The following is a 14,033-nucleotide window of genomic DNA, read 5'->3' on the forward strand; positions in this document are numbered from 1 at the left end:
ACACCCATAAGAAGATGTTTCATGCTAAACATCTAAGCTCTAGCTCATTGGGCTTTTTAAAAGAAGATTTTTTTTAAAGTTTTTACTATACACATATAGTTAAAAACAATGACACCCCTGGGGCCGGGCCAGTTTTGACCCCAGGGCTTTTATTTGAACAAACTTTGTAGACACTAACTAGAAGATGTTTCATGCTTAATATCTAAACTTTAGATATTTGGGTTTTTTCAAAGAAGATTTTAAGTTTTTGCTATACACATATAAGGAAAATCAATGACCCCCGGGGCGGGGCCAATTTTCACCCCAGGTCTTTTATTTGAACAAACTTTGTAGGCACTCACTAAAAGATGTTTCATGCTTAATATCTTAACTCTAGATATTTGGGTTTTTTCAAAGAAGATTTTAAGTTTTTGCTATACACATATAAGGAAAATCAATGACCCCCGGGGCGGGGCCAATTTTGACCCCAGGGCTTTTATTTGAACAAACTTGGTAGACACCTATTAGAACATGTTTGATGCCAAATATCTTAGCCATAGCTCTTTGAGTTCTTTAAAAGAAGATTTTTTAAGTTTTTACTATATGCATATAGGGAAAATCAATGACCCCCCAGGGCAGGGCCAATTTTGACCCCAGGGCTTTTATTTGAACAAACTTGGTAGACACTTATTAGAACATGTTTCATGCTAAATATCTTAGCTCTAACTCTTTGGGTTCTTTAAAAGAAGATTTTTTAAGTTTTTACTATATGCATATTGGGAAAATCAATGGCCCCCTGGGGCAGGGCCAATTTTGACCCCAGGGCTTTTATTTGAACAAACTTGGTAGACACCTATTAGAACATGTTTGATGCTCAATATCTTAGCCATAGCTCTTTGAGTTCTTTAAAAGAAGATTTTTTAAGTTTTTACTATATGCATATATAGGGAAAATCAATGACTCCCCGGGGCGGGGCTAATTTTGACCCCAGGGCTTTTATTTGAACAAACTTGGTAGACACCCATTGGAACATGTTTCATGCTAAATATCTTAGCTCTAGCTCTTTGGGTTCTTTAAAAGAAGATTTTTTAAGTTTTTACTATATGCATATAGGGAAAATCAATGACCCCCCGGGGCGGGGCCAATTTTGACCCCAGGGCTTTTATTTGAACAAACTTGGTAGACACCCACTAGAAGATGTTTCATGCCAAATATCTAAGCTCTAGCTCTTATGATTTTTAAAAGAAGATATTAAAGTTTTTTCTTTCGGTTGCCATGGCAACCAGAGTTCTGCATGGAATTAAATTCTTTGAACAATTTTTAAAGGTGACCACCAAAGGAACATTCCTGTGAAGTTTGGATGAAATTGGCTTAGTGGTTTATGAGGAGATGTCATTTAAAGTAAAAGTTTACTGACGGACGCTGGACGAAAAGCGATCACAAAAGCTCACCCTGTCACTTATTGACAGGTGAGCTAAAAATAATTGGATGGAAAAAAAACACCTTATATATTATGTCCTGATCATTTCTTTTTGGTTGCTTTTATGTTGCACCAACAAAGAACAGGTCCTAATTAGCCTCATGGCAAAGGACAATGTATGATGTTTATTATCTTCATAATTCATAAGGCGGTTGACTTAATTGTAGTCTTAAATTCTTAAATCTATAAAAACTTAAATCACACAGTCATATTTAACTCTGTTTTGGAATCAGTAAGAAATTGTTATTACAAGATTTATAAATACATTCGACGAAATAATTAAAGTAAATAAAGAACAAAATGTCACTATTATATTAACATTTCATTCTTAATGATATTTTCACTTACTTACCTACTTTTTAAAGACAAAATATCAAACAAGAGCTGTCAGTAGGACAGCAACGCTCGACTATTCTTAGTGCTTGATAGTAAAAAAAATGCTCGATACAATTACCTCCTCCTGTCTACAGGTTTGGGTAATGATGGTGAACAAGTGTGCAAAGTTTCAAAGCCATATGTCAATGGACTTTGAAAATATTTGAACTATTACAAAAACTTTAACGTAAATTCTAAGTCGAAAAAGGGGCATCATGAATTCTGTCAAAATGCTTGATACAGTTACCTCCTCCTGTTTACAGGTTGGGGTAATGATGGTGAACAAGTGTGCAAAGTTTCAAAGCCATATGTCAATGGACTTTGAAAATATTTGAACTATTACAAAAACTTTAACATAAGTGGTTACGCCGACGCAGATGCCGACACCGAATAGTCGAGCTAAAAACTACATTTGAATATCTAAAAAATATTTGAATATATTGTTACTAGTGCTGACCAATTTCTTTAATAATTTTTTCTTTCATTTTTAACATGCAATCATTATAGATTCTTAAGTTTATGTTTTTTAATAAAATTTTTTTTTTAAATGACTGGACATTATACCTCCACCTCACAGACACAAAGGGAACTTGCACAAAAGGATTCACTTCATCTTTTCTGCACCAAAGCCTGCATTAAAGGTGCTGGCAAAGTCAATAAACTAATTTTGCAATCCAGTCTAGAGCAGCTATCTTGTCATTGGTCAATTTCAAATTTGAATGTAACCATTCATCCAATCAGAAGACAATATTGATAAATTTTAGACTGGTTTACACAAAATAAGTTTTCACTGCTTACAGCTAGAATAAGAACAATTGACATGACAGTGTGGCACATAAGGTTTAAATAGTATATGAATATGTATTTATTTTTAGGGTACAAGTATGTAAGTCTGAGAAAATCAGATTTCTGACAGGGGATTTTCTTTGTGTCTCAGGGAGTTGGGGTTAAAACCTGATAAGCTCTTTGTTGGTGAATATATGTCTAAAGGGTTTTGAAGCTCTGGGTAATGATCAATATGTATCAACTAATATTTTTAAAGTTCTTAAAAACATGTTAAGACTAAAGTTCAACTTGATATAGTCAAAGAAATTAATGTTTTACATTATTGAAGTTTTTAATCTAATTATTGTGATTTGAAAAGCATTTTACATGTCCATGTCTGCATCTGTATAGATTTACATACAAGAAAATATATTTTTTTTTTTGCTACTAGTTATTTTAAATTAACTTATATAATGTTGTAATTGGTGTCTTAATTTTGCAATGCTGAAAATGTAAAAAAAAAAAAGAAAAACGATAAACACACACATAATACACAATGAATAGTAATGGATTCATGAAGTATGAAAACCCTGTGTGCAAAGGAAAAATGGAAGGATATGATGACCTAAGACCTGAGCTGCAAGGGTCAGCTGTGCTGAGAAAAATGGGCTCTGAGAAGGCTGAAAATGTAAGGAGATGAATATACTTTCATCCTGGTGGCTAGATCAGTATCTAACACTAGACCGCCATCCTCTGAGTCCGAGGCATTGTCAGAGTCTGAGGAATTGTCAGAGCTAGACATATGGGCGGAGCCATCAGACATTTGATCCTCTATATCCCATACAACCTGCAACACAATCCTTTTACACTTTGGATGCTTTAGAGAAGTTCTATTATATCTTCCAAAATTTCTTGAAATTTTATTGAATTGCATCCAAAACACTGAACATTTCTGTAGCTGATTCAAGTATTTCTTTGGGCTTAATGCTCAATGCCATCATTTCATACACCCTTTATCAAGGTCATATGGTGACATTCCAAATTCAACCATAGTAGCAGATTTTAAGTGCTCCTCTATATTTTAATATATTTAGGATCAGGCACCTAAATACAGCCACTGACATTCTGTAAGCTAGCTAAGTAACTTCCTTACAAACCCTATCAAGACAAAGCAAGTGCACCAAGAATGAACAATTATTCAATTATTGGTAACCATAGCAACTAAGGGGTTTTAACTCCTCATCCACCTCCATTCTTTAATAAGCATATAATTCCTGGTATGTTGTTCCTGCTTGCACTTCATACTAGCCCCTTACATGCAGGGAACCAATTTTTCTCTCTCCTTTTTTTTTTAAACAAACCTGCACTGGCTTAGGTTTAAACTTCATTAAATGACTTTGCCTTTTTCTACCAACTGATATCTGTTTAAATGTAAATTAACTTGAAAAAATATGATTTTTTTTTAAAACTTTTATCTCTTGATATTATATTTCTTCTAAAAGCATTTTTGATTAAGCAGTAAAATTTAAAGAAAATATATTTATGTCAGTTCTGTAAAATTTAAAGGAATCATAACTTAGTCAGAAGTAAAATTTAAAGGAATCACAATTATGTCAGAATTTAAATTTAAAGGAATAATATTTATGTCAGAAGTAAAATTTAAAGGATTCATAATTATGTCAGAGGTAAACTTTAAAGAAATCATAATTATGCTTGAAGTAATTTTTAAAGGAATCATAATTATGTCAGAATTAAAATTTAAAGGAATAATAATTATGTCAGAGGTAAAATTTAAAGAGAACACAATTATCTTGTTAAAAAGTAATTTGATTAAAGACATAATTTTATTAATGGTTAAAACTTTAAAAGAGAATTTCTTTGATCCTTTTGCAACTAATTTAAAAGATATTTATTTTTGCTATGACAAAACTAATTTAAGCTAATATGCAAAGACAAAAAAAAACAAAAACAATCAAAACTGATTTTGTTAAATACACCAAAAAGTCTGTAAATCAGAAAAGATTCTTTTAAAATTTACAAAATATAATAAGAAATAAAACATTTTTACTTTGCTTTAAAAATGTTTTAATAATAGAAATATGGTTATCACTTAACCATGCCGATTTTGTGACTCTGTAAAACAGCATTGCATGGAATTGTATTTATTTATTTATTTTGACATGACATAATTTGGGCCATACAGAAACTGAATGTTGAGCATTGCAAAATAAGCATGTCAATTAAAAAGAGATTTAAAAAGAGATTCTTTTTACTGTAAACAGTTCTTATTTCGGACATGTGACAAAAAGAACATTATAAATGTGTAGCTTCATTACTAAATTTATTGAACTCGTTGAATAAATCAATATCATGCTCGCCACAGGTTTGCATAATATCATTTTATTCAACTCGTTCAATATATTCCGTATTGAACCTACACTCATTCAAGATCCATCCTCTATATATCGAACAGAATAAAGGAGTTAAGTCAAAGCAATGTGATATGATTCTAAAGGCTATAAATTGCTACGCAACTTTATATCTAAGGCTCTTTCTATTTATTGCATTATTAAACTCAGGTTATCAATAAAATAACCCAAAATTTAGTTATTTGAAATTAAATTGCTAACATGCTATAAAATTTGTTATTTTTAAATAAGAAATTAAGACAAAATTTGAGTCGCGCCACGACAAAACCAACATAATGGGCATGCGACCAGCATGGATCCAGACCAGCCTGCGCATCCGCACAGTCTGATCAGGATCCATGCTGTTCGCATACAGACCCTATAACAAGTAGAGAAACTGATAGCGAACAGCATGGATCCTGATCAGACTGCGCGGATGATCAGGCTGGTCTGGATCCATGCTGGTCGCAAACGCACTATCTTGGTTTTGTCGTGACACGGCTCAAATATTATCAAACATCAATGCATCAGTCATTTGTAACCCCAGCTCCGCTATTCAAAGATAGATAAAGGAGATAGCAGGGTAAAACATGGTGTAATTTTGCCTTACATGTGTCCAGTACTGCAACATTGACATTCTGATTTTCATTTCAATTTTTAGTAGTATAATAGGGATACCGCCCAACTGCTAAACTTAGGTTATTGGTGGGGATTCCTTATCCTTATCAAACTCAAAGGGAATGAATTTGATTAAGAAATTGCTGGACAAAATCTTTATTTTCCCTACAGAAGTTAAGGAGCAAAGGTTACAAATAACTTGTGCATAATCATTATTTAAGTTCAAGACAAAATGTTCATGCACTAAATCATACTGTATAAAATTTTACCTTGGAAACTTCAGGTTCTGGTTTAGGTGGTGTTTTTTTCGGCTTTGCATCATTTGCGGGGGATGTTTTCTCCGCAAGTTTTTCCTTACTTGCCGGTCTCTGGAGCTGAGTCAACTTGCTGGGAGTCGGACCTGCGACCGAAGACAAATCTTTTGGAATGCTGGTCGCTCTCTTCGGTGTTTCTAACTCTGTCAAATTCTCACTGCCTGAAAATTATAAGTTTACAATAAATAATATCAATGTTCTATTCATTTAAAAAAGGTGTAACCTTTAAATTGTATACTCTAAATTATCAAAATTATGTTAATTTTTTGTATGTGTACATCACACCCACTAAACCCTCAAATGTATTTTTTTTTGGATGAACAATGTTTTAAATAAATAACGTATAGATCATAATATCTACTGCTTTCTAGAAATACAATTTCACTTTAATTTCTGTTGTTTTTTTCTAGACCAAGATTATATCCTAAATGCACACTTAATTCACTTAGATTGTGACCAATGATTTGAGCATATGTGAATCATTCCAAAGTTATTTGCTCAAAGCATACCTTAAAACTCATTATACTCAATCCCAATTACACTTTATCAACACAGTAATTTCATTTATTTGTGTCACTAAAATACAGAAATTTAATTGAAAATTTCAACAGGTGGGCTTAATTTCTAATTACAAGCACCCTTTACAATAAGACTTCTGAAGTTTTTAATGAATTCATTTCCTCAATTTTTAGGAATAAATGCATAAAAAAGAAAGCTATAATGGCCTTGAATCACCCACCTGATATCACTTGTCAGAAAAGGTCATAAAGCAAGTCACAGGATCACATTCAATGTCATTTAGAGACAAGTTTTGATTACACATATTAAAGTAAACAGAGTTCCAAATTTGGAAGGGGAAACATAGACCTTGATAAGAAGCCTATGAAGTTTGTTAAAAATTTATCTCAACAAGGTTAAAGGTAAAATGAATGTGGATATTAGAAGATGATTAACAATGGACATCCTGCCATCGAAAATCTCAACTCTGAGCACTTTTATTTTCAGGTGAGCTAAAAAAAAAAAACAACAGAAAGATTTGCAAACACCCACTTAAACAGCGACAAAAATAGCAAGAAAAAAACAACAGAGTAAAGATAAATAGTTCAGTCCTGAAATCTTACATTGTGCATATAATAAAGTTAATAATTATAATACATTTATATTACATTTAAAACATTAAAATCATATAAAAGATATCATATATAAAATATACAAGGTATATAGATTAATATATACAATTGAGAGGAGAATTATTAAGTTATATAGTTTGATATAAGTCAGACAGTAATATGTTCATTTAGAGCTGGCTGGAGTAACAAGTCATGCATTTCTTCTACTTCCGAAATATTACAAGTCATTTAAGTCCGACATGTATATCACAAGTACATTACACCGTGTGGTTTGACCATGTGGTCAGACTATCTGCATACATTTCAACCACTCTCGCATATCCTGGCATTAACAAGTTCTAGTGTTGTCATATGGGGAAACATAGTCATGTACATAGTGTTATAGTAGGGCTTGAATCCTTGGTTTCTGGTTATAGTGTTGTCATAGTAGAGCTAGAACCCATGGTTCCTAGTTATAGTGGTGGATTAGTAGGGCTAGAACCCATGGTTCTTGGTTTTAGTGGTGTTATAGTAGGGCTAGAACTCATGGTTCCTGGTTATAGTGGTGTCATTGTAGGGCTAGAACCCGTGGTTCCTGGTTATAGTGGTGTCAAAGTAGGGCTTAAATCCCATGGTTCCTGGTTATAGTGGTGTCATAGTAGGGCTAGAACAAATGGTTCCTAGTTATAGTGGTGTCATAGTAGGGCTTGAACCCATGGTTCCTAGTTATAATGGTGTCATAGTAAAGCTAGAACCCATGGTTCCTAGTTATAGTGGTGTCATAGTAGGACTTGAACCCATGGTTTCTGGTTTTTGTGGTGTCATAGTAGAGCTAGAACCCATGGTTCCTAGTTATAGTGGTGTTATAGTAAGGCTAGAACCCATGGTTCCTGGTTATAGTGGAGTCATAGTAGGGCTTGAACCCATGGTTCTTGGTTATAGTGTTGTTATAGTAGGCCATTAATGAAACTACTGTTCCTGGTTATAGTGGTGTTATAGTTGGGCCCGAACCCATAGTTCTTGGTTATAGTGGTATCATAGTAGGACTTGAACCCATGGTTCTTACTAATAGTGGTGTTAAAGTAGGACATGGACACATGGTTCTTGGTAACAGTGATGTCATAGTAGGCTATGAACCCATGGTCCTTGATTATATTGTTTGTATAATATGACTTTTAAGTAGTCATTTAAGTCCTATATTATAAGTACATTACACCGTGTGGTTTGACCATGTGGTCAGAATATTTGAATACATTTCAACCACTCTCGCATATCATGGCATAAACAAGTTCTTGTGTTCATATGGGGAAACATAGTCATGTACATAGTATCATAGTAGGGCTTGAACCCATGGTTTCTGGTTATAGTGGTGTCATAGTAGAAATTGAACCCATGGTTCCTAATTATAATGGTGTCATAGTAGGGCTTAAAACCATGGTTTCTGGTTATAGTGGTGTCACAGTAGAAATAGAACCCATGGTTCCTAATTATAATGGTGTCATAGTAGGGCTTGAACCCATGGTTCTTGGTTATAGTGGTGTCATAGTAGGGCTTGAACCCATGGTTCCTGGTTAAAGTGGTGTCATAATAGGGCTTGAACCCATGATTTCTGGTTATGGTGGTGTCATAGTAGGACTTGAACCCATAGTTTCTGGTTATAGTGGTTTCATAGTAGAGCTTGAACCCATGGTTCCTAGTTATAATGGTGTCATAGTAAAGCTCGAGGGCTCGGCGCAAGACTATTCTAACTTGTATTTTGAAAAATTTTCAGGAAAGGGAAAAAATATGTTATTTTATTTTGATTTCATTTTTTGAAAAAAAATTCACAACCAACCTTATCAAAAAATAGATGTAAGTTGTGTACATGTTCATTTTTTCAAGAAAAGTGTAAAATATACATTTTATTGCCTACATGCTAACATAGCCTAGTATTGCACTAGAAAAGCTACTTTTTCCAGAATATTTATTGTGCAAAACTATTCTATCTTGAGTTAGAATACTTTAACACTATAAAATATGTCCCTTTGATTTCTAAATCTTGTGCAAAACTATTCTATTTTAAGATAGATTACTTTTGCAATAACTTGAAAGTTAAGAATATCTTTTATCTATCAAGTTAGAATATATGTTTACTTTTTGAAAGTAAAATTAATTTCTTAAATAATATTTTTTAAGGGATATTTGAGGGTTTCGGGCTGTTCTAAGACCATAATATATAACTATAATTTGATATTGTTACATATTTGCATAATTATAAGTAATTTATACCCTACTAAAATGTATAGTAGGTACAAGTGATAGAAACCTTGACTTATTATCTCATACAAACACACAAATCGGGTAATAATTTTCATTCTAGTCATATCTTTTGTGTTTATACAAATTCTTAAGGTGACAACGGAGTCAATTATCACTGAAAATACCTAAAATGAGATTTTTTGCTAAGAAGATTTATCAACCTTTTCTGAACACATTCGTGATTTAATTTTGGAAGCAGTTAGTCCAAAAAATGTGTTTTTAAACGTTTTAAAACGGTACCTATACTATTTGTATCTGCTATTCGCGTAACCTGTCGATTATCGATAACGCTCCGCCCCCTGTTGAGGCATCAATGAGGGAAATCGGTAGTTCCATATATCCGTGAATTACAGGTCCATACTGGTCCATACTTCTCGTAATACATGTATCGTACAACTACCGTACATCTTTTATGAATATCTAAACATTTAGCCTTTTTTATAAATTAAGAAAGTGTAGGCCAATGTACGTAACATAATATATTGAACATAAATAATTAAGCATAGCGGCAAATCGCACGACCACGGGGTCGATTAAAAATGTAGTTGCTAAAAAATATCCATAATGTGTGAAAATAAATTTGTCTGCCCCGTTAATCTGATTATATATTAATTGAGTTATAGACTTTTGTACAGATTCAAGGGCTTACTTACATTCAACCTAGTTTTTCTAACAATGTGAAGTAAAACAACAACAAAAAACTAGACAACATTTTTTATGTGAACGCCTATATATGAATTGTGGTAAGGTGTCCCTGACAAATTTCTAAACCATTTTAGATTGTCTAAGGATGATTATTTCTCTATAAAAAAGATGTTAAAACATATTCTCAGTGAAAATAAATTGTTCGCCAGTAAATCGGACACAGTACTAATAAATCTGGGACAAAGTATGAAATTTATTGTCTATCCCGGTAGAAACTGGATCTCTATGCCGTGCATAGATGATATTCAAAATAGAAGTCAAGAAGGCCAGATCATAATGATCGAGTAATACCTATTATTTCTATTAAAATATGTGAAGCATCATCAATTTGGTGGAAAAAATATATAATATCCCGTTCTTATTTGTACATTTACCATGGACTTTAATAGACTGTCAGAAGCTCAGTTTTTTTGTTATTTTAATTTTATATTTTAACAGAATTTCATACACGAATACACAGGCAGAGTGAGTGACACTGGTATAATACAATAATAATGCTGATGATAATAATAATAAACTTCAAAAAGGAAACAATTTAATTAATACCCCGCTAGCGGTGCGCAAAATGCGTTCCATTTCCCCCACTGAGTGCCTCAAATTTTTACCGATAGTCACGTGACATGTGCGACAGATACCAGACGGATCGTAAATCACGTTAAGAATTGAAGAATTTTCGGCTATAAAACTGATATTAATCAACAGCTTTTTAATTGGTCAGATGCCACTGGTCATAAAATTTGTTAGAGTATGTTACCACAACTTTGTGACCCTCTCTGGTGCGATATTTGTGTATTATGCAATTATCTAGCGTGAAACGTAGGGTCCGAAGAGAGAACAGCCGATTTATGACACTTCGTTTGATGCGGGTCGGACTAACTTTGAATCGGGCATAACTTTTTTAATAATCAAGCAATTAACATGCGGGTTTAAAGCACATGAAAGGAAATTCATTTACGGAGGGAACTGTGTCAGGGATTTTTGTTTTGCTTAATCAGCGACTTAATTATCTTTAATTACGTAATATGTATGGTGAAAAAAGCCGCATAAAATGTTTGACGTTACGTAATATTTTTTTGAGAAAAGATAGAAAAAATTTGAGACACGGTTCCCCAGATAATATAAGTATGGTTGTTTTCCAAAAAGTTTGATGACAAAAAAAATAAAAAATGACTTTGATATGACGTTTTAAAATTTTAGGATTTTTATTCAAAATCAATCATTTACAAAGGCATTTTTTTCAAATATGTTATTTTTTATGATGATCAACGCCATTTAATGCACAAAGATTAAATAAATAACAATTATTACTAAAATAACTTGGTTTAAATGACATATTTGTGAGTACCACGGAAAGTGTCTGTTGTCACCTTAAAAGTGAAATTTGCAGATTCTTAATATTAATCCCCATGTTGAGGCAAAAGCCCTTGTTGCAAGTTTTTTATATGCATGACTCAGGGCACCATGTAAAATTAACTGAATGCAATGACGCAAAAAAAAATAAAATTATGAACATATGGTACTTGTGCTAGAAAGCATTGCATGCATGCTTTGGCTGTGAATGCATCCTTGTTGATGCAAAATTAAAGGACTGCTTTAACCCTCCATTATAGGAATTTACTATCCTTTAAAGCTGCATGCCTCCAGATTTATGCTAATTTTCATGAAAAATTTGAAAAATGTATTATAAAGTAAAACATTGTGAAGTGAAAAAAGAAAATTGTAAACAGTACTTACAACCCGTGTTAATTACCAAAAAGAGGTCAAAATATGCTAAAATAGCCCTTACTGCATTAGTAATGCAATAGAACTAAGGTTGAAAAATACTGCAAAATTGGTCATAATTCGCACAAAACATGGAAATTATAACTTTTATCTTGAATCTTTATACTTTTCTTAAAATCTGAATACTTTTGTTTGGTTTGGCTTTATTGAAATATTTTGGTTCATCTGCAGGCATGCAGCTTTAAGTCTCTTATTATTTTTAATTTAAATAAGTACTGGTAAAAAATACATGATGTTATTGAAAGTTATTTACTAACACATTAGACATTTTGCAGATTTAAAAGATATATCATAATATCATTAATTCAATTTATAGAAAAATTGTTTTGTGACTATAAATTAACAAATATATTATGATCTTGCATGATAAAAAAAAAATTTCTATTCATTCCATCCTTTTTTATCGGTTTTAATCTTTTTTTCCTGACTTTTGCCAAATAACGATATGCGCTCTCATTAATCAGATGTCATAAAATCATGATGTCACATAGTTCTTGTTGAAAAATAATCCTGTCACCTTTTACGAAATTATGATACATTTTTGAATTGATATGACTATGTAGATAACTAGATATTTATGTGTTTCTCGTATTCAAGCGCATTTTACTCATAATGGTGTGTATTCGGTATTTTTATGTATTTTAAGTTATATTCTTTTCATCCGCATTCAGATATAGTCTGGCTACTGTGATAATGATATTTTATAATTTCACTGTCCACTGAAAAGCATGTGATAAATGGAAATATTGTGAGAAATACACTTAAGTTATAAGTATAATGTGATATATGATGAGAAGCACTTTAATATTTGCACAAATCAAACGAAATTAATGAAATACTACAGAATTAGTTTTTGAATATAAACATAATGTGATAAAGTAATATATAAGATGATACACAGAAAAAAGTGCCTTAACACCATTAAAAACATATGAAATAAATGTAAAATTTGCTTATTTTGCATGTAAGGTCAAATAATATTTCATTTAATTTATTTTGTGAACACCAGCAGTGTTATATTTTCACTTGTGGCTGTGTCAAAATATTGCATTGGGTGTTCATTTTATAATAGGTTTCAATCTTATCTTCTAATATACTAAACCCCACTTTAAAATGACTGAAATATTTTATCTAAGGAAACATTTTATTCTTTTAACATTTGTACTGGTAATTTATGTATATGTTTTTAATAAATGATTGACACTATTGAAACATATAATAAAATTGACAATCATGCACCAGGAAAACACTTTTTGATTTTACAAAGTTTGCCAATCAAAGATTACAATTTCTTAGAAACTGACATTTTAAAAGTGTATTTAAATACAAAACACAAATTTTAATGAAACTCTTTAAAAATTTAGAAGATACATTTTAGTAGTGATTAATTTTCATAATATTATAGTATTACTTAATTGTCATAAATGTAAAAGAATGTGCTTTGGTAAAAAACAATCCTTGTTTTTAATAAATAAATCCTCAAAAACAAAATAATTTTTTACTATATTAATAAAGGTTGCTGAAGATACATAAATTCAGTGAAAGTTTTGGAAGTTTTCAAAATTAAAAATTAAAAAAATTCAACATTCATAAGCACATAACTCTAAATTGTATATCTAGATTATCAATCTAGTACTATAAAGTATACTTTTGTAAATACAAAGAAAGAAAACAAATATGTACAGGCTTGTAAACTTAAATTATTATTATTTGAACTGGAATAATATGAATCTTAAGGATGTCCTGATTAAAATCAGCTTCTAATTAACACTACGCATTAGGATCTGACGACCACCAATTGGTTGTCGCCTTCTCATAACCTTTCAAACAGCGAATCATCAGCAAGCTTTTACAATTTTGAAAGCGATATGGTTTCTAATTTTAATGGCTGGAAAACCATTACTGAGTAGGTCATTTTCACAATTTCGAGAACAAACATGGTGTTGTCCAGATAGCCAGCAGGTAAACTGCATGCCCATTATAAATTCAGTCTTAATTTCCAGTTCATTTCACATCACTTCAACAATTTTTTTCTATCAAAAATCAACAATACTTATGTTTACTTTAACAGAAAATGATATTTTGATACTTCGTCTTATAAATCCTATATGTAAAGGACGGTTTGATTTCATTGCTAAAAATAGCTTTCCTGGGAAATCCAAATCACAATGAAGATTAAACAAGTAAGGGGTCAATCAGA

General features: G+C 31.8%; 1 protein-coding gene across 1 annotated transcript in view; it reads right to left on the minus strand.

Annotated features, from left to right (window-relative positions):
* LOC132735209 (dynactin subunit 1-like) overlaps positions 1–14,033 on the minus strand; it is a 79,162-nt gene that overhangs the window by 53,607 nt on the left and 11,522 nt on the right. Inside the window, 2 exon segments of the mRNA XM_060722148.1 lie at positions 3,306–3,446; positions 5,895–6,100. Coding sequence (XP_060578131.1) covers positions 3,306–3,446; positions 5,895–6,100 — 347 coding nt within the window.

Source organism: Ruditapes philippinarum, unplaced genomic scaffold (assembly GCF_026571515.1).
Source record: "Ruditapes philippinarum isolate M1 unplaced genomic scaffold, ASM2657151v2 ctg3392_1_1_1_1, whole genome shotgun sequence".
Lineage (NCBI taxonomy): Eukaryota > Metazoa > Mollusca > Bivalvia > Venerida > Veneridae > Ruditapes > Ruditapes philippinarum.